This window comes from Cetorhinus maximus, chromosome 4 (assembly GCF_964194155.1).
Source record: "Cetorhinus maximus chromosome 4, sCetMax3.hap1.1, whole genome shotgun sequence".
Lineage (NCBI taxonomy): Eukaryota > Metazoa > Chordata > Chondrichthyes > Lamniformes > Cetorhinidae > Cetorhinus > Cetorhinus maximus.
In genome coordinates this window covers 17,939,522-17,960,498 of record NC_135882.1, presented here as the reverse complement: position 1 = coordinate 17,960,498, position 20,977 = coordinate 17,939,522, and the positions used below count along the sequence as shown (strand labels likewise).

The 20,977-nt window shown below is 39.6% G+C and overlaps 1 protein-coding gene across 1 annotated transcript in view; it reads left to right on the top strand.

Moving 5' to 3' along the window:
- The window catches only part of LOC144679523 (arf-GAP with SH3 domain, ANK repeat and PH domain-containing protein 1-like), a 346,344-nt gene extending 326,008 nt beyond the window's left edge, over positions 1 to 20,336 (top strand). The window contains exons 29-30 of the mRNA XM_078539997.1: positions 8,232 to 8,354; positions 17,556 to 20,336. Coding sequence (XP_078396123.1) covers positions 8,232 to 8,354; positions 17,556 to 17,630 — 198 coding nt within the window. The 3' untranslated portion in view covers positions 17,631 to 20,336. The remainder of the gene's footprint in view (positions 1 to 8,231; positions 8,355 to 17,555) is intronic.
- Positions 20,337 to 20,977: the final 641 nt, after the last annotated feature.

Sequence of the window (20,977 nt, the reverse complement as noted above, 5' to 3'; positions counted from 1 at the left end):
TCTGGTTACTCTAGCCCCAGATCAGTTTACTGCTCAGTTCATAGCACCCTCGCCTTTGAATCAGAGGGTTGTGGGTTCATGTCCCACTCCCGGAAAACCAAGAACTGTGATTGTACTCAAAGAGTTGCAATCTGTGACTGTTGATAACTCGAAAGAGTATAAATTCAGTGTTCTTTCGTGCACTTGAGCTAACTGAGTGAAGCCTTGGGAGAGAATTTTCTCCCCATCGGTTGGGAGTGTGCGCAGAGCCAATCGCTGCCCCCAATTGGCTGCACGCCGCCATTTTTCGTGGGCAGGCCAATTAAGGGCCACCCAGTGTGACGCGCACCCGGTAGCATACCTGTGCGGGCAGGGGGAGGAGGGAGAGTTTGGCCCTGCGTTCTTTCGCGCATGCACACGAAATAGCGCAGCAATCTCCCTGAGGCACGGAGCTGCTTCAGGGAGATTAACTTCAGTTGTAAAGTTGGAAAAAATAAAATTATTCAGACATGACCCCTCATGTGACCGTGTCACATGAGTTGGGACATGTTTATGAATTTTCATTAAAATTTTTATTTAATTAATGAAACCTTCGTGAAACCTCATCCCGCCCGTGGACGAGGTTTCATGAAAAATGCAAAAGCCGCCTGGGCTCTTCGCCTACCCGCCAACATTAAGGTTGGACAGGCAACTTTCTCAATTGGGTTAATTGTTTCATTAATGGCTTTGACAGTTCGGCGGCTGGCTTTGACTCCAGTGCGCGCGCGCCAAACGGAAGATCAGAATGACGCACGGCGACATTGAACAGAAGATTCTGGCCTTGGAGTTTAGTGAGAGGGGGAGTTCAGGGAAGGAGGTACTCGTTTCCTTTTCCTATCCTTCTCACCCCATAGGAATTGGTTCTTGCTCTGCTACAGGGAAAGGAGCTAGCTGTTTGGTGAGTATCTGGTAAGTAGGTAAGTTCTATCCTATCCCTAAGGTTTAAAATAGTACATAAATTAGTGGTAAAGTTAATAAAATATATAAGAAAGCAACGTAAGTAAGTGATTAATATAATTAAGTAATTATTAAGTAAGTAATTATTTAAAACACATTAAGGATGGAAGGTAATGTGTCAAGGCTGCAGCATGTGGGCACTTCTGGATTACATCGTGATCCAGGAAAACACGTCTGCAGTAAGTGTTTGCAGCTTGAGAAACTTCAGTTCAAGAGTCATTGAGCTGGAACCTGAGTTACAGACCCTGCGACACATCGGGGGGGAGGGGGGCAGAAATTTACCTGGATGTTTTATACTAGGAGGCAATCACACCACTTAGGCTAGGGTCTTCTGATTTGGTCAGGGACTGGAGGGTGTGACTGCGAGTGAGGCAGGTAAGGGGACCCAGAGGGCTGGAGTGTGAGCCTCTGTAATTGTCCAATAGGTTTGAGGTTCTCTCAGCTTGTTTGGATGAGAGCAGGGGCTGCAGGGTGGATGAGAAAACTGACCATGGCACAGTGGTGCAGGAAGCCATTCAAGTGGAGGAAGCAAAAAGGAACATAGTGGTAGTAAGGGACAATATAGTGAGGTGGATTGTAGCAAAGAGCTAGAGTCCAGATGTCGGTGTTGCCTGCTCAGTGCCAGGATTTGGGACATCTACTCAGGGCTGGAGAGGAATTTGCAGTGGGAGGGGGAGGATCTGGTGGTTGTGGTCCATGTAGATGCCAACGACAAAGGCAGGATGAGGAAGGAGGTTCTGCATAGTCAGTATGAGGAGTTAGGCGCCAAATTAAGAAGCAGAACCTCAAAGGTAAATATTTCTGGATTATTACCTGAGCCACGTGCAAATTGGCATAGGACAAATAATGCATGGCTTTAAGACTGGTGTGGGAGAAGTGGGTTCCGGTTTGTGGGGCACCAGCACCAGTATCGGGGAAAGTGAGATCTGTATTGTTGGCACGGTCTAGACCTGAACTGTGCTGGGGCTGGTGTCCTTGCGAACCGCATAACTAGGGAAGTAGAGAGGGTTTTAAACTTAATAGTGGGGGCAAGGGATCAAATTCGGGAAGGTGTGATGAACTAAAGAATAGAGACAAGGCAAGAGAGAAAGGCATTAATATGGGAAATGATAAACATACCATGACAGGAAAGGACAAAGAGTTCAAAAGCTAAGAGCAGATAGGGTTAGACACTACAAAAATAATGAAAGGACAAAACTAAAGGCTCTGTATCTAAACACACATAGCATTCGAAACAAAACTGGTAACACAAATAGAAATAAATAAGTATGGCCTGATTGCATTACAGAGACATGGCTACAGGGTGACATAAATTGGGAGCTGAATATTTAAGGGTATGTGACATTTAGAAGGACAGGAAGTTAGGAAAAGGTGGAGGGGTGGCTCTGTTGGTTAATGGTGGTATTAGCACATTAGAGAGGATGACCTAAGTTCAGGAAACCAGGATGTAGAAGCGGTGTGGGTTGAGGTGAGAAATGATGAAGACAGGAAGTCACTTGTGGGAGTGGTATACAGGCCCCCTAATTGTAGCTACACGGTAGGACAGAGTATAAAAGAAGAGATCATGGGAGCTTGTCAGAAAGGTACAGCAATAATCATGGGGGATTTTAATCTACTGGAAAAATCAGATGAGCAAAGGTAGTGTAGATGAGTTCATAAAATGTTTTCGGGATACTTTCTTGGAACAGCACATTCTGGAACCAACCAGAGAGCAGACTATACTAGAGCTGATATTGAGCAACGAGATAGGATTAATTGATAACCTCATAGTGAAGGCACCCCTAGGTGACAGCAATCATAATATGATTGAATTTTACATTCATTTTGAGAGAGAAACGAGTGCGTCCAAGACTAGTATTTTAAACTTAAATAAGGGCAATTATGAGGGCATGAAAGCAGAGCTAGCTAAAGTGAACTGGCAAATGAGGTTAAGGGATAGGTCAATAGAGGTTCAGTGGCAGATATTTGAAGAGACATTTCAGCATACACAGAATAACAGAATATATACATTCCAATGAGAAAGGAAAATTCCAAGGGGGAGAGCCCACCATCTGTGGTTAACCCAAAAAGTTAAAGACAGTATCAAACTTAAAGAAAAAGCATATAATTACCAAAAGTTGGGTGGCAGGTCAGAAGATTGGAAAGAATATAAAGAACAGAAAAGAATGGCAAAAAGATAAATAAGGAGGGAAAATTGGAGTACGAGAGAAAACTAGCTAGTAATATAAAGATAGTAAGAGTTTCTATAGATATTTAAATAAGAAAAGAGTTAACAAAGTGAGCGTTGGTCCTATAGAAAGTGCATCTGGGGAATCGATAATGGAAGTAGGGAGATGGCGAATGAATTAAACAGGTATTTTGCTTCGGTCTTCACTCCAGATGACACAAGTAACATCCCGGAAATAGCTGTAAATCGGGAAATGCAAGGGAGGGAGGAACTCGGGGAAGATTACAATCACCAAGGAAGTGGTATTGAGCAAATTGTTGAAGCTGCGGGCTGACAAATCCCCAGGTCGGGATGGACTTCACCCTAAGGCCTTGAAAGAAGTGGCCAGTGAGATAGTTGATGCATTGGTTTTATTTTTCCAAAGTTCCCTCGGGCAGCATTTTCCTGTCCGGGGGGGGGCACTCACCTACGCGTAAAATGACACGCGATCATGTCAGGTGGGCGTACCGACATCACCACACATCATTCAGATATTCAGTTCAGCGGCCATGCAGCCAAGTCAGCTGCGTGCCCACTGAACTGTCAAATGCCTATTAAGGCCTGTTAAAAAGTAATTAACTGAGCTGCCCGTCCAACCTTAAGGTTGGCGGTAGTTGAAGAGCCAGGTGACCTTCGCATTTTTCATGAAACTTCATCCACGGGCGGGATGAGCTTTCATGAAGCGTTTATTATTTAAATAAAAATGTTTGAAATAAATAATGAACATGTCCCAGCTCATGTGACAGTTTCACATGAGGGAACATGCCCTTAAATTTTTTTCCCACCTTTATTCAAATTTCCATAACTTAAACAAGCATGCGTGAAAGAGCACAGGGAACCACTCAGGGGATCCCCCCCGCCCGCCCAGGGAGTGCTCAGCGCTTCCGCCCACGTAAAATGGTGGTGTGGACCCGATTGGGGACGCTGATTGGGTTTGCGCCTGCCCCCGTGCAACCACCACCCCCAACCCCCACCCCCACAATGGGGGGGAAATTTCTGGCCCTAGATCTGGGAAAGGTTCCATTAGATTGGAAAATAGCAAATTTAACTCCTTTATTCAAAAAGGGAGGGAGACAGAAAACAGAAGCTACAGGCCAGTTAGCCTAACATCTGTCATAGGGAAAACGTTAGAAGCTATTATTAAAAATATTATAGCAGGGCACTTAGAAAAATTCAAGGCAATCAGGCAGAGTCAACATGGTTTTGTGGAAGGGAGTTTATTGGAGTTCTTTGAAGGAGTTACATGTGCGGTGGAAAAAGTGGAACTGGTGGATGTACTGTACTTAGATTTCCAGAAGGCATTTGATAAAATGCCACATGAAAGGTTGTTGCAGAAAATAAAAGCTCACGATGTAGGGGGTAACATATGGGCATGGATAAAAGATTGGCTAGCTAACTGGAAGCAGAGAGTTGACATAAATGGGTCTTTTTCTAGTTGGCTGGATATGACAAGTAGTGTGCCACAGGGCTCAGTGCTGGGGCCTCAACCTTTTACAATTTAAAAATTAATAACTTGGATGAGGGGACAAAGGAATGGTGGCTAAATTTGCTGATGACACAAAGAAAGGAAGGGAAGTAATTTGTAAAGAGGACGTAAGGAGGCTACAGAGTGACATAGCTAGGTTAAGTGAGTGGGCAAAGACCTGGCAAATGGAGTATAATTTGGGCAAATGTGAAATCGTTCATTTTGGCAACAAGAATAAAAAAGAAGCTTATTAACTAAATAGTGAGAGATTGCAGAGTTCTAAAATTCAGGGGGATCTGGGTGTCCTAGTGCATGAATCACAAAAGGCTAGTTTGCAGGTACAGCAAGTTAATAGGAAAGCTAATAGAACGTTATCATTTATTGTGAGGGGAATTGAATACAAAAGTAGGGAGGTTATGATTCAGGGCACAGGGCGCTGATGAGTCCACATCTGGAGTACTGTGTACAGTACAGGTCTCATTACTTAAGGAAAGATGTAAATGTGTTGGAAGCAGTTCAGAGAAGGTTTACTAGCCGAAAACCAGGAATGGGCAAGTCATCTTATGAGGAAAAGTTGGACAAGTTAGGCTTGTATCCACTGGAATTTAGAAGAATAAGAGGCAACTTGATTGAAACCTTTAAGATCCTGATGTTTCCTCTTGTGGGAGAATCTAGAGCTCAGGGTCACTGTTTAAAAATGAAAGGTCACTCATTAAAGACAGAAATGAGGAGAAATCTTTTCTTTCAGAGGGCAGTGAGTCTTTGGAACTCCCTCAAAAGACAGTGCAAGCAGAGACTTTGAATATTTTTAAGGCAGAGTTAGATAGATTCTTGATTAACAAGGGGTGAAAGGTTAGGCAGGAATGTGAGGTTGAGGTACAAACAGATCAGCCATAACCTAATTGAAGGGCGGAGCAGCTCAAGGAGCCGTGTGTCCTACTCCTACTACTAATTCGTATGTACGTATGTTCATATGTATGTGTTCATATGTATTTAAGAGAATATGGAAATTGTGTCATTGCTGAAGCAGGATGTAAAACAGCATGTGACTAGCTGGGTGTGTGTGTATTTGTGTTTGTTGAGCTCTCCTGTAACTTGTGTATATTAGTATTAGTCTTCAAATAAAATAGCCTACTTTATTGTTTACCAATCCAGTGTGATTAGTGAGTTCGCATGAAGAAAGCAAGTAATGCAACAGTTAAGACAATTTGAAAATTTAAATTGGCCACCACTGGGTGTGCAATTAATCTTGGGACAATTGATTCACTCTCCCCCACCAGAATGTCATGCTCAAATGTGGGAGAGAGCATGCGTTTTCTCTTCACCTTCAAGCTGCTGCAATTGCCAGAATGGCAACAATCAGGCAATTTGAAGTTCTGCCCCACTGCACTTGCAATGGTGGTGCTACCAACGATTAAAATGCAAGCCCTTAGCTATAATAATTGGCCAGTTTCTAACAAGTATAACCACATGATATATTTTCAGAGTATTCTATACATCTTCATTCAGAAGTTCTGTCTTGATTTTAATGTTAAGATTCAGTTTTGCTTGGGCTAACTAGCTTTTCCTCCAAAATATATGTGGTGTAATGAATGAAGAAGATAAAGATGCTGAATTTGGAGAAATCAGTTAGCCATTGTGGTTCCTTGCTTGTAAAACATCATTAGTCAAGGGTTTAGTCCATTACTTGAACATTATAACCAAAGCAATAGTTGTCGATTTTCACAACAAAAGGAATAAAATTGTCAAACATTCTGGTTAAAAACCAATAAAATAAAACGGAATTTGACTTATTCAGTCTGCATAAACTATCACCTGATAGATTTTAGAAAAATATTGGCATCGTGAAAAATGATCTCCCAAACAGATTTCAAAAACCTAAAAGTCCAATTGAACAAAATGGAATTATTTGGTCACCTGAAACCAATCATTTTTGATTACCTATATAACTTGAAAGTGCAGGAAGTACAGCACCACACACAGGCAAGAAAAATAATTTTGGTGCTGTACAAACCTTAGAATGTCACTGTTAATTTCCCAGGACTTTTCTGTTGTTCTGCGTGAAAATACAGAAAAAATTCAAGGTTTTTTGACCCTTGAATTTTAGTTTTCATTGTCATTAAATCCAGATCTGGGAATGCCTCATTCCATGATTTCAAAATTATGTCAGATTATTGAATAGCTCCTGTTTTCTCAGAGGTTATCAAACAACATTGCTTTCCAATGTATTCAGCTCCAAATTCCAAATAATTATTATAATTGAATTTTTTTATGTCAGTAATTTGGATAGGTCTCCAGATGATCACAAAGTGGAAATCACACAGTGCTGTGCAGGCAGCTTTCAGTCCAAAACTGGCGTTGTGAGTGGAGCAAAAACAAAAATACCTGGAAAAACTCAGCAGGTCTGACAGCATCTGCAGAGAGGAATACAGTTAACGTTTCGAGTCCATATGGCTCTTCACCAGAACTAAGGAAAAATAGAAAAGAGGTGAAATATAAGATGGTTTAAGGGGGGTTGGGACAGGTAGAGCTGGATAGAGGGCCAGTGATAGGTGGAGATTGCCAAAAGATGTCATAGACAAAAGGACAAAGGGATGTTGACGGTGGTGATATTATCTAAGAAATGTGCTAATGGTGACATTAAGGGTAGAAAGCAGGCCAAGCAAGGTACAGATGGCCCTAGTGGGGGTGGGGTGGGGGGAAGGGATCGAAATAGGGTAAAAGGTAGAGATAAAACAATGGATGGAAATACATTTAAAAATAATGGAAATAGGTGGGAAAAATATATATATAAATTATTGGAAAAGGGGGATCAGAAAGCGGATGGGGATAGAGGAGAGAGTTCATGATCTAAAGTTGTTGAACTCAATATTCAGTCCGGAAGGCTGTAAAGTGAGTGGAGCACTGCTCAGCTGTATAAAGTTTTGTTGAACAGAGTAGCATCAAGACCAGGTGCTCCCATTAACTTTCAAATTAACTATGACAGTTTTGAGCAGCGCATCAGCAGTTTACTGATGAATTGTTAGAATCGCTGCTGCACTATTTAAACTATCAGTACTTTTAGAGAACATTTACAAAGCTTAGGATTACTACCCTTTTACCCCTTTTTTCCATCTTTGAGAGTTCATCACAAACTAAAGAGTAAAACCAACTTGACTGTTGTTTAATTTAAATGACATTTGGCAAACAGGATTTCATGCTTGTAACTGCAAGATTCCTACAAATGCAATGCACTATTATATGTCTGAATAAAAAGTCATTGTTAACATTTTATATAGATCATGTAGTTATATTGACACATGATCTATTTACGAACACGAGTTACACTATTAGTTACAGTAGTTATATTAATTTTATGTTCAACATAGAAGCTTTAAAAATGGGAAGTTTTCAATTCAAGCTATAAAGTTGTGTAATTTATGATTTTATAAATGGTGCTGCAAAATCTTTAAAATCTTTATAATATTTATGTTGGCCTGTACCATAATATTTTGTGTTTCTATGTTTAAATATGATACTGCAGTTGCTTTTGACAGAAATGCATTCTTTGTATAGAGTCTTAATAAACATAGCTTCTCTTCGAAGGCAAAGAACAAAATCCGCCGAGTAAAAACCATATATGATTGCCAAGCGGACAATGATGATGAACTTACCTTTATTGAGGGAGAGGTGATTGTTGTGACAGGTGAAGAGGACCAGGAGTGGTGGGTAAGTGTCTTAAGTTCAATAGTTTTAGAATGTTCAACTTGGTATTTTTCATCAATATTTTATGCAATTAAAATGAGATTTTTAAAGGCAATCCTCAAAGTTTTCTTAATGTCATGCACTTATATTAGGATTATCATTGAAGTAGACGTTAAGAAATTACTATTTTTATTCATTGCATCTCTGGCATGACCAACATTTGTCACTTTGAGAAGGTGGCAGTGAGCCACCTTGTTGAACCGTTGCAATCCATTTGGTGCAGCTACACCCATGGTACTAGTTGTTTGGTTTTTCACAACTGGGTGGCTTGCTAGAATTTCAGAAGGCAGTTAATAGTTAACCACATTGCTGTGAGTCTGGAGTCACGTGTAGGCCAGACAGGGTAAGGACGGCTTATTTCCTCTCCTATAAGACATTAATGCACCAGATGGGTTTTTACGACAATTGATGATGGCTTCATGGCACTGTTACTGAGACTAGCTTTCAATTCCAGATTTTTGTTTTACAGATTGATTGAATTTAAATTCCGTAGTGGGATTTGAGCTTGTGTAGCCTGGACTTCTGGATTACTAGTCCAGTGACATTCCCACAACGTCACCATCTCTATCTACAAAACTTATTTAACCCAACAACAACTTAAGATTTATATAGTATCCTTAGTGTAGATAAATGCCCCAAGAGGCTTCACAGAAAGCATAGATTTAAAAAAGTCACAAAGCCAAAGGGGGAAATGGGAGGGATTACCAAAGGCTTAATCGAAAGTGGGTTTTAAAGGAGAAGGTGGTTAAAGAGGACTCCCAATGTAGGGTCTGGCAGCATATAAACATCCCTACTTTCTCTTTTTTAAGCAGGATGCTGTTAACACTCAACTAGAAATAGGAACAGGAGTAGGCCATTCAAGTCTGCTCCAGCATTCAATAAGATCATGGCTGATCTACGTCAACTCCACTTACATGCCCTATCCCCATATCCATTGATTCTTTTGTGTTCAAAAATCTATCTTGAATATGTTGAACAGCTATGCATCTGTTGCCCACTGTGATAGAAAATTCCAAAGATTCATAATTTTTGAGTAAAGAAAGTTCTCCTTAGTCTTAAATGGCTGTGCTTATTCTGAGACAGATTTTTGTGGTTTGGGGCACCAGATTGCCAAGCTTACAAAAACAAATTCGCATTCATTACTTTATTAGCAACACAATAAACTACAAAAAGAGTACAATTACTCACTCTAGTTAATATTGTTGCTCCAGGGGTATGCTGTAATAAGCTTTGACTATCTTCATCAAATGTTTACTTAATCGTTTAGTGTATTCGTGATCAGACCTTGGTCAACTATGACATAAGAACATGCCATTGTCTCACAGTTGCTGTACCTTGCAGATCAAGACCATCTATTTACTTTAACCCCATCTGCACAACATCAACAGTTAAAGGTTAATTTAAAAATGGTTTAGTGAGGAGTACTTCCTCACTTCACAGTATTCCATACATAAAGACATAAGGAATAGGAACAGGAGTAGACCATATAGCCCCTCAAGCCATCTCCACCATTCATACAATCATGGCTGATCATCTGCCTCAACTCCACTTCCCTGCTCGCACTCCAAATCCCTTGTTCCCTGAAAAACCAAAAATCCATCTATCCCAGCCTTAATTATATTAAACGATGAAATATACTCGACAATGGAATATCCACAACCTGTTTAGTTGGAGAATTCCAAAGGCTCACAACTCTGAGTGAAGAAATTTCTCATCTCAGTCTTAAATGACCTACCCCTTTTCCTGCAACTGAGCCCCTGTACTCTAGATTTCCCAGCTAGAGGAAACAACCTCTCAGTGTTTACCTTTGTCAAGTCTCATCAGAATGTTGTACGAGTCAATTAGATCACCTCTCGTTCTTCTAACTGCTAGAGATTACAGGCTAAATTTACTCAACCTCTCATCATAGGACAACCTTCTCATCCCTGGAACCAATCTAATGAACCTTCTTTGTACCATCTCCACTGCAAGTATATTCTTCCTTAGATATGGATACCAAAACTTCCCACAGTTATCCAGGCATGGTCTCACCAAAGCCCTATACAATTGTAGCAAGACTTCTTTATTTTTGTGCACCAAGCCCTTGCAATAAAGATCAGCAGCCCATTTGCCTTCTTAATTGCTTTTTAAATAAGCTTAATTGCTTTATTCCCTGCATGCAAACTTTGTGGTCCTTGTATGAGTAGACCCAAGTCTGTTTGAATACCAATATTTAGAAGTTCCACACCTTTTGAAATATATTTCTGGTCTTGCGACCAAAGTGAATAACCTTGCACTTCCTCACATTATGCTCCATCTGCCACCTTGTTGGTCAATGACTTAATCTATCCATATCTCTTCTCAGTCTTTTTGTGTCCTTCTCTTAAATTCCCACATAACTTTGTAGCATCAGCAAACTTGGATACATTACTCATGGCCTCTTTGTCTAATTCATTAATTAAGATTATAAATTGCTGAGGCCCCAGCACTGATCCTTGCAGTTACAAGTCACTAGTTACAACCTCCCAACTTGAAAATGCTCTGCTTCCTGCTTGTTAGCCAGTCCTCCGTCCATGCTAATACATTACCCCCAGCTCCATGAGCCCTTATGTTGCGTCTTAATCTTTTGTGTGGCATCTTATCTTATACCTTTTGGAAATCCAAGTATACATCTACTCGCCCCCCCTTTATTTACCCTACTAGTTACATGCTCAAAAAAAACTAATAAATTTCTCAAACACTATTTCCTTTTTATAAAACCATATTACCTCTGTCTGAATATAGTATGATTTTCTAAGTGAATTATTAAGACTTCCTTAATAATAGATTCCAGCATTTTTCCAATGATTAATGTAAGGCTAACTAGTCTATATTTCTGTTTTTTCGATCCCTCCTTTCTAGAATAGCTGTGTAACATTTAGGACTGCTCCGAAATCCAGGGAATTTTTGAAAATATAACCAATGCATCCATTATCTCTACAGCTACCACTTTTAGAGTCCTAGGATGTAGACTTCTGGGTTCTGGGGATTTATCCCTTTTAGTCCTTTAAGTTTCTCCAAAAAGTTCCTTAGTCTTATACCCTCTATTTCTGATATGTAATTTGTGTCTTCTACATTGAACACAGACACAAAATATTTGTTTAGTGTATCTGCCATTACCTCATTCCATGATAATTTCTCTTGACTCTCTTGTGAAAGCTCTTCCAGTCGGTTTTGATATCCTTGGCTAGTTTACTCTCATTCTATGTTATCCCCTTTATCAGTTTTTTGGTTACCCTTTGCTGATTTCTAAAATTCTCTCAATGCTCAGGCTTACTACTGTTCTTAGCAACACTATAAGCCTTTTGTTTTAATCTAATACTATCCTTAACTTCTCTAGTGAGCCACAGATGGATCTTTCTCGTTGAGTTTGTTTTTTAATGGGGTGTGTTTTTGTTGAACATTTTGAACTGTTTCTTTAAATGTTTCCCACTGTTTGTTTTCTGCCATACCGAGATTACTAATTAAACCGGCATCTGTGCTCCCAGCTCATCTGCCATATTCTTTAGACTTCTTGCATTGAATTATACACCATTTAAAACTGTCCAATTCCAGTGTTGTTTATTTTTTAGCCTTTGTTTCCTCTATCTGCCAAACATGCTTACTAAGTTTTACATTCAAACATATGAATTAGGAGCAAGAGTAGGCCATTCAGCCCTTTGAGCCTGCTGCACCATTCAGTAAGATCATGATTGATGATTGTATTGCTCATCTGATTGTAACCTCAACTCCACATTCCCGCCTACCCCTGATAACTTTCACCCCCTTGCCTATCAAGAATCTATTTACTTTTGCCTTAAAAATATTCAAAGACTGCTAGCTACCACCACCTTTTGAAGAAGGCGACCCCTTATTTTTAAACAGTGACCCCAGTGACCCCTAGTTCTAGATTCTTCCACAAGAGGAAACATCCTTTCCACATCCACCCTGTCAAGACCCCTCAGGATCTTATATGTTTCAATCAAGTCGTCACTTACTCTTCTAAACTCCAGCAGATACAAGCCTAGCCTGCCCAACTTTTTCTCATAAGACAACCCACCCATTCCAGGTATTAGTCTAGTAAACCTTCTCTGAACTGCTTCTAATGCATTTACATCCTTCCTTAAATAAGGAGGCCAATACTGTACACAGTACTCCAGTTGTGATCTCACCAATGCCCTGTATAACTGAAGCATAACCTCTCTACTTTCATATTCAATTCCCTTCACAATAAACAATAACATTCTATTAGTTTTCCTAATTACTTGCTGTACCTGCCTACTAGGACACCCAGGTCCCTCAGAATCTCAGAGTTCTGCAATCTCTCACCATTTAGATAATGTTTCCTTTTTATTCTTCCTGCCAAAATGGACAATTTAACATTTGCCACGTTCTACTACATTTGCCAGATCTTTACCCACTCACTTAACCTATCTCTATCCCTTTATATCCTTCTTATGTCCTCTTCACAACTTAGTTTCCTACCTATTTTTATGTCATCAGCAAATTTAGCAACCCTTCATCCAAGTCATTTATATAAATTTTAAAAAGTTGAAGCCCCAGCACTGATCCGTGTGGCACATCTTGCCAACCAGAAAATGACCCATTTATGCCTACTTTGTTTCATATTCGCTAGCCAATCTTCTGTCCATGCCAACATGTTACCCCCTACACCATGAGCTTTTATTTTCCACAATAACCTTTGATTTGGTGCCTTATCAGATGTCTTCTGGAAATCTAAGTACAGTACATCCACCGGTTCCCCTTTTTCCACGGCACATGTTACTTCTTCAGAGAACTCCAATAAATTGATGAAACATGATTTCCCTTCCACAAAACCATGTTGACTCTGCCTGATTACCTTGAATTTTTCTAAGTGCCTTGCTATAACATCTATAATAATAGCTTCTAACATTTTCCCTGTTTTTTGCCTTCCATTTCCAACTGTTCTTTTCTTTCTTATGAATCTGTTCTGAGGTTCCCATCCGATCCACTTCTTGTACAAGGTAATGCCCACCCAGCCAGAAACAGGACCTACTCTCACTTGAAGGAATTTGATGAATCAGTTTTCGTTGATGAGCTGTATGACTGCTCCACAGGTCTACTATTCTCTGGATAAAGGTTCATCTCCTAACTCTAACATAGTTCTCCCTAATCTATTTGGTTGGAACAATTAGTAGACACAAATAGAGTCTAGTCCCTTAAAACTTTGATCAAATCAGTTCCAAATCAGGACTTCTCCAAAGTATGAAGATAGGAGCCTATTTGATGCTTTAAACTGGGTAAACCCTTTCCAAAACCCCAATATTACTCACCCTGCGCGATGACTAAAATTAGACACCATATTTTCACTGAGACTTATTACAAGGACAAAGTGGTACACTGTTTAATAGTGAATTGTCCTGTAAATGTATTCCAGCACCCTATTTCAGGGATGAGAAGTTTCCACCTTTTGTTCATGGAATTCTGCCCTTTGAAATGTTTTTCTGACCTCCAGTGTCTCACTCTTCATTAAGTCATCATGATTACCAGCAAGCGCTGGCCCGCTCCTGTCTTCCCCCTCTCAATGGGAGCCCCGATATGTTTTGCAATTTTGAAGCTGCTGTCAAGTGGCTAGAACTATGCAGAAGATATGAAGGAGCGAAACTTAGCCCCCACCACCCCTCCAGTCAGTGACTGCAACAGCAACAGCTTTCATCCAGCAGCTCCTGGATGGACTACTTGAAAAATTACCAAAATGGCTCAAACTGCCTCTGCCTTTGGCCCAGGGAGATAGATAGACTGACGATGATATTTCTGACTCCGATGCCCCCATCCATGTTTTGTTTAAACCTTTTTCTGTTTCTATAATTGTGGCAAGGTTTTTGTGTGTCTGTTGATATTTCAAAATATTACGGCCCAGGCCCTCTTTAATCTTAACTTTGAGCCTCAGGCTCTGTGAGTAATGTTCCAACTAACCAATGGGAAATGGCATTCTGGTGACCTTTCACTCATTTGGACCAATGGGTATGAGGGAGGGTCGGGCTGTTGGTTGGAGCTGGGATGTTAAAGTCACCACAACAACAATTTGCAAAGTGGAGCCAATCACTCCCAGCCCTACAGGTGGGTTGTCTGGAATGGCAAAAGAACAAAAAGGATTACTCCTCCATTACACTGTTGATAGTGGATTACTTGTATTTTAAGCTGTTAAATTTTGATGCAAGTCACTTTTTCCAGTGAGAAGGCAAAAGTACAGCAGTTAATTCAGTTCATACATTATATATGTACAAGGCTTAACTTTTTTTTCTATATATATATATTCTTTCATGGGATGTGGGCATCGATGGAAAGACCAGCCTTTGTTGCCCATCCCTAATTGTCCTTGAGAAGGTGGTGAGTTAAAACCAGGTCACATTGGAAAATAGTTCGCGAAGCACCACCATAGTCCTTTGCTTCGCTTTGCATGTTCATAATCCAGCAAGGTCATGTTCTGTTGTTAGTATGGATTTCATGCATTTCATAGTGTATTACATGCACTAACTACATTGAATGCTGAGATCACTTAGGTGATTTTATACAAATACATTAGCCCACAGTCTTGACGGTAATAGAAGGTAATCATAGGGAAAACTAATGTTTCTGTCCACTTGAACTCTAATAATTCCACATATTTGAAACGGCATAGAAGCATTTGCATTTCACTACAGACCATTAAGACTGCTATAATTACATGGTTCCTTGTCACAAAAATATGTCAGACCTTTCTGGCCACTTTCACCCCTGCTGTTTACTAACTATAGCTTCCTGGCATTGATCGTGAACCTTTTCAGGTTGATGCACTACAATGCCAAGATTCATTTTTCCTTTATCTTATTCCACATTATTTTAATTAGTTTATTTTCTATGCAGGCTTTTGGTATGTTCAACATTTGACCTGACACATGCATAACACTGTATTTCCCTGAGTTAAATGTAAATTGCCAATTATGGGCACAATCCTCCAGCAGTCTAGACCTGGATTAGTGTTCAAACATAATCTATAATCCTAACTCTTGTACACGTCTTACTGTTATCTGCAAATTTGCAGATCATTCCCTCAATGCCCAGTTTAAACGAAAATTGGTTTGCTGATCACCCCAGGCTGTAAATGCACATTTAAAGTTTTTGAGAGAATTGGTAGCTGATCTCCAAATGCATTTGGTTGAGAGGGATGTATAGGATGAGACCACTTGGGGTCAATAAAAAGGAAATAAAATATGCTACATTAGAGCACAAGGTCTTAAATGAAACAATACAGCTGCTATTGTGCTTCTCTTAATGGCTAGTCTTGAGGACCCATTGGTGGATGGCAGGGAGCTGGTCAACCAAAGTTGGTATCTGACCAGGGAAGAAACATTGAGTTTGCCATCAAAGAAAACAGTGGGAGGATTTTCCCATTGGCGAGTGGGCCCCGTCCCCCGCTCGCCAACACGTAAAATGACACGCAGTGACGTGGGGTGGAACTCCCAACATCACCGCGCCCCATTTAAATTTTCCAGTAGGCAGGGACGCAGCAAAATCAGCTGCACGCCTGCTGACCTGTCAATGGCCAATTGAGACCATTGACAGAGTAATTAAACTAATTAGTGGACCTGCCCGTCCAACCTTAAGGTTGGCGGGCAGGCCAGGAGCCCCGGCGGGAATTAGAAAAAGCATGAAACCTCATCCATGGGCGGACTGAGGTTTCATGTAGGTTTTTAAAAATTTTAATAAAGTTTTTGTAAAAATTATGGTCATGTCCCAGCGCATGTGATAGTGTCACATGAGGGGACATGTTAAGGAAATTTTATTTTTCTATTTTTAGCTTTTTAACATTTAGAGCCGATCTCCCTGAGGTGGCACTTAGGCTCAGGGAGATGAGCGCGCTCTTTCGTGCGCATGCACGAAAGAGTGCACTCTCTATTTTAGGAATCCCCCCCCACTGCTCGCACAGGGAGCGCACAGGACTTCTGTGCAGACATCACGCTGGGCGGGCCTTAATTGGCCCGCCCATGTAAAATGGCACCGCACCCCCAACCGGGGGCGCCGATCGGAAGCATGCCTGTGCACGTCCGCCCTTCAACTTCACCCCCAACAGGGGGCAAATCCTGCCCATGTTCCTTAAAAAAAAGTAAAAGTTAATGAAAAAGTCATATAAAATAACCATTTATATTTGAATTAGTTTCACTACTTGTAAGTTGCTGCAGAAATTTGTCTGCTGTGCTTAGATCCGGAATTACTAGTAGCTATTGCATGCTGAAAGACTTTGCACCTATTGGTGAAAACTTAAAATTGCGTGCGTTAGGACAGGGTCGGGAAAGAACTAAAACTCTTGTACCCTTTTCCTTACTGTCCAGAATCAATATGGTTTTGGAAAGGAAGATGTGTGTGTTTCTTAGCGTCCAGAGTGTGTGCATTCAATTTAAATAACAGCGGCAAGCTTTCTTCAGTTTAAATAAAGAGGATTATTTATTCACGCATCCACCCCAAAAATCTAAATGCTGCATTACTCTTATACACCCACGCATACACGAGAAAGATATAGTTCAAAAGCTTAGTGCACTCTTACAAGTTGTAAACAAAAGAATTCATGTGTTTGGCTTGTCGTAGGAAGAATAGTCATCGTGGGCCTGGAGAGGGCCTTTAGGTGATTTCAATAACTGTAGTTGCACATCAGGGATTATTGTAGGATTCCCTCGAAGAGTTGGATCTGCAGTAGGTCGCTTGTAGTTTCTTCTTACCAGGAACTCAAGTTTCTTTACAGATGGGTTTTGAATTGGAATTGGTTTGGGAGACTTAGTAGATGTAACAGTCTTCAGGCTTAAAAAGGCGTGGTGTGCCTTTTCTGCTGCTGATGTCTTGCAACTGGTAGTCTGACTGATTAGTTTCTCTCTGGTTCTTGAAATAATAAAATATTTGGTATCAGAAGCTAGTTTCTGTCACATGATAGCAAGCTCCAGTGCTTTCCATTGCCTGCATAATGGATTGGAGCACAGGTGATTGTTAACAGCTACGATTATCTCACTAGAGGACCTTACTTGATATTCCATCCTCACGGCTCCAACACATCAGGATTAAATAAAAATGTATTTTTTGTTTGCATGTTAAGTGGAAGAACAAACATCTGCTTCTTGAGATATTAAATCTTTATGTTGTTCTTAATTTTGACAGATTGGCTATATTGAGGGGAAACCTGACAGAAGTGGTGTCTTTCCAGTGTCCTTTGTGCACATTTTATCAGATTAACAGCCTATGAACTCCAGTGTCACACATTCACAGCGGTGGATGCTTCCAGTTGATGTAAAGCGGCTGCAACTTCCTTATTTGTGTGCATATTTTGTACATAGACGATCAAGAAAATCATTTAAGATCCACCTCACGAGGTGACTGTATTGTAAATACTGTGTTACTTGCCTTTGCCAGTATTATAATAGCCTTGGAACCAGGCACGCCTTATTTGGTGTACTGCAGCCATCCATGGCATCTAGCACTTATTAAACTTACCTATGCTGTTGATGGGATACATCTGCCTGCTTGTCAGATTATAGGCAGCCTCATTTAGTAATTTAACTATATAAGCTTGACTTTTGTTCTTGACATCATCTCAGTATTTTGAATAAAGTAAAATTAGTGGTTTTGCTGAGGATAGGTTCGGGTTTCAGTTTGCACTGATCCTCTTTGTCCTTCTGCTTTTAACATGGATGCTGTGCATACTGTTCTTAATGTACTCATGGGATTATATGTGGTTTTAATTGTAAGTAATCAGACAGTTACTTGAGAGTGAATGACCAGGGAACTTGTTAAAGTTTCTTTTACCTCATTCTGAGGAGACAGATGTTGAGAATTCCGCACAAGGATTTATTGCCTGTTACAGATAAACAGTTTAACAGATTAAGTTGTTCCAAGAGAGCCTTTTGGAGGATCCATTGAGAATAAATGAAAAACTGCAAGTGTATTTCTAATTTTCAAGTCTGGTGTTAGGATTTTAGAGCAGTGCTTGGATTACTCGGGTTAGGTTGTTGGGGGTGAAAAATTTCCACTTCCTTCTCATCCATTCACTTTTTAAATGTTATTAGCCTAAATAAATAGGTTATGTTCCATCTCAATCATCAATGCAATTGTGGTAGTTTAATTTGTAACAAAAAGATTTGGAAGTCTGTGAAGAACCTGTATGATTTTGGATATAGCTGATTGAGTTACAGGACATTAGCACAAACAAGTCCAGTTTTAACTGTGACAGAGGGAATGTCACTGCCTCCTGCACCAGAGAGATGGATGACCTTAAGTTAACTCTTCGCTGTGGTAACAACACCTGGGAGTGGAGACCCTCAAAAATTGTTGATTAGTCAAACTTGTTCAAACAGTACACAGCGTAGGAGCAGCTGTATGCACATTATGAAATGTGTACACTTATCAATTTTAAATATATAAAAGCTGTACTACATATGTTTACATCATTTGGAATAGTACACCATTGCACGTAAAACTCTGTAAGCTGAAGACACCATTCTAAAATCTGTCAAATACTTAATTCTCCCTCCTCTTTTCTGTTGTTGTTAAAAATACATTACCATTGGACACTATGAAGTGCAGAGCTTCATTGCAAGTATGATCTTGAAAGTTGCTGTTTGTGATACAGCATACATTCACATGAAACAGACTTTGTCTTTGAATGTATTAACTTAATCATTGTGTGGTTAACTGGCCATTTTGGAGGGAGAGAGAAGCAGGCTTTACATATTCTTTTTAAACAAAATACCTACAAATTCAAACTGGTTACTTGTGCTCTGTCATAGAGAATAAATTGCATTATTTGCACAAATCTTGAACTGCTTGGGGAACAAAGTGACAATGGATCTTTAGGTTGCTTAAGGCTTTAATGACTATACAGCTTCATATTCATTACTGATATTCAGTTACTCCAACTCATTTTAGGGACCAAAAATAAAATACAATTCTGAAAGGAGGCCTGCTTACATTTCATACCTTTGCAAGAAAAAGGTAGGTCTTGATACGATTAAAATATTCAGTTAATGTGGGGTTAAGCTTAACTCTAATGACAACTGATTACATTATTCTTTATAAGGATGTAATTTAATTCTTAATAAAGGTACCTATTTCTTTAAGTAAACTTAGATGAAAAGGAATAAAAATTAAATTGAATATCATGTATTACCTGTATGAGATAAGACTTCTAGCCTGGTGCTGCAGTGGTCTTGTACTATGCTAAACTGTTACCAGTACACCTCCTATATTCAGTCTCTCAAATGTTCAGGTCTGCAGAACGTGGCTGGGTCCCAAACCTTCCCCTGCCCCCACACCCCCAGCAATTTGAAATTTTCAGTTGTTTAATTTTATCTTATTTGTGTCCCAAGTGGAGAAGTGGACAAGCTATTGATTATGGATTTTGTGATGCATTCATTACATGCAGTTGCCATAGTTACTGCATTAAATTGGCGGAGTTTGGTTAGCCAGAGCTTTTTGTACAAACCAGTATATAATCATGGACAGGTGAAGATCAATATTTTGTTGACCACATTCAAATTTGAATTGATGGTGCATTGTGCTTAAAGCTACAATTTTATGCTACTATTTCAGATGAATTTACTTCATTTTAAAATAGTTCTAAATGGATAACTTATAATCACATGTAGAATGATGAGCAATTATTGTGGATTTTAGCACTTTGCTCTGGTTCTTTCAATAATGTATGCCTTTTATCCTGGATTAGACTTCCCTTAAAGTATGTATTCAGTAAATCAGGTGGTACAGTCAACCTACTGGATGTAAAGGTGTGCAATATGACCGCGGCTTACCATGTCATGTGTTTGCAGTCTGTTCTTTTTTATTAATGTACAAAAATTGCTATTGGAAGATATTTTAAAAAGCAAAATTGTTTATGTTCCAATGTTATACTGCAACATAAAATCCTATGACATGTTCTAAACTGAATGTAGTTATTTTTTCTCATTCATTCCTTCTTTAATCGAAACTAGCAAGAAGTTAATGTGCATACCGCTATTTCCTGTGTTTTCCATAGCTAATACCATATACAGTAATCGGTCACAAAGTATTGTCTACCATTCTAAGGCAAAATTTGGTAAATTCGAGTTGATGTCACTGTTGAAGTGAATGCTTAGACAATAGAAGTATCATAAAACAAGTCAATCACATTAATTGCATTGTCATTTTTAGAGTTAAGAGGGAAGTAGCACAAGTAGTTTAATCAGTAACTCTGTTTAAAGTGTGCAACAAATCCATTTAATGGCATTGTAATTTGAATTTAAATTTACATGCTTAAAATTACAGTTTGAAAAAGGTGTTAATTAGTAGCTGGAACTGCTGCACAATCAAAATGTATACTACAGTTCATGCTGACATTGGTTTTTTTTGCCAATGACTAAATGTATTAAACATAAATAACTATGAATGAACTGCTTAATTCCAAACCAGAGCGTGAAATTTGTACTATTACCTTCCTTTGATTTTTACCAGCTGCTGGTTTTTAGGAAAAAAGAGGAACAATCAACAAGAGGAATAAAGAGCACCATAATTTCACATTGTCTGTTTTACCCTGTATGGCAAACAATGAT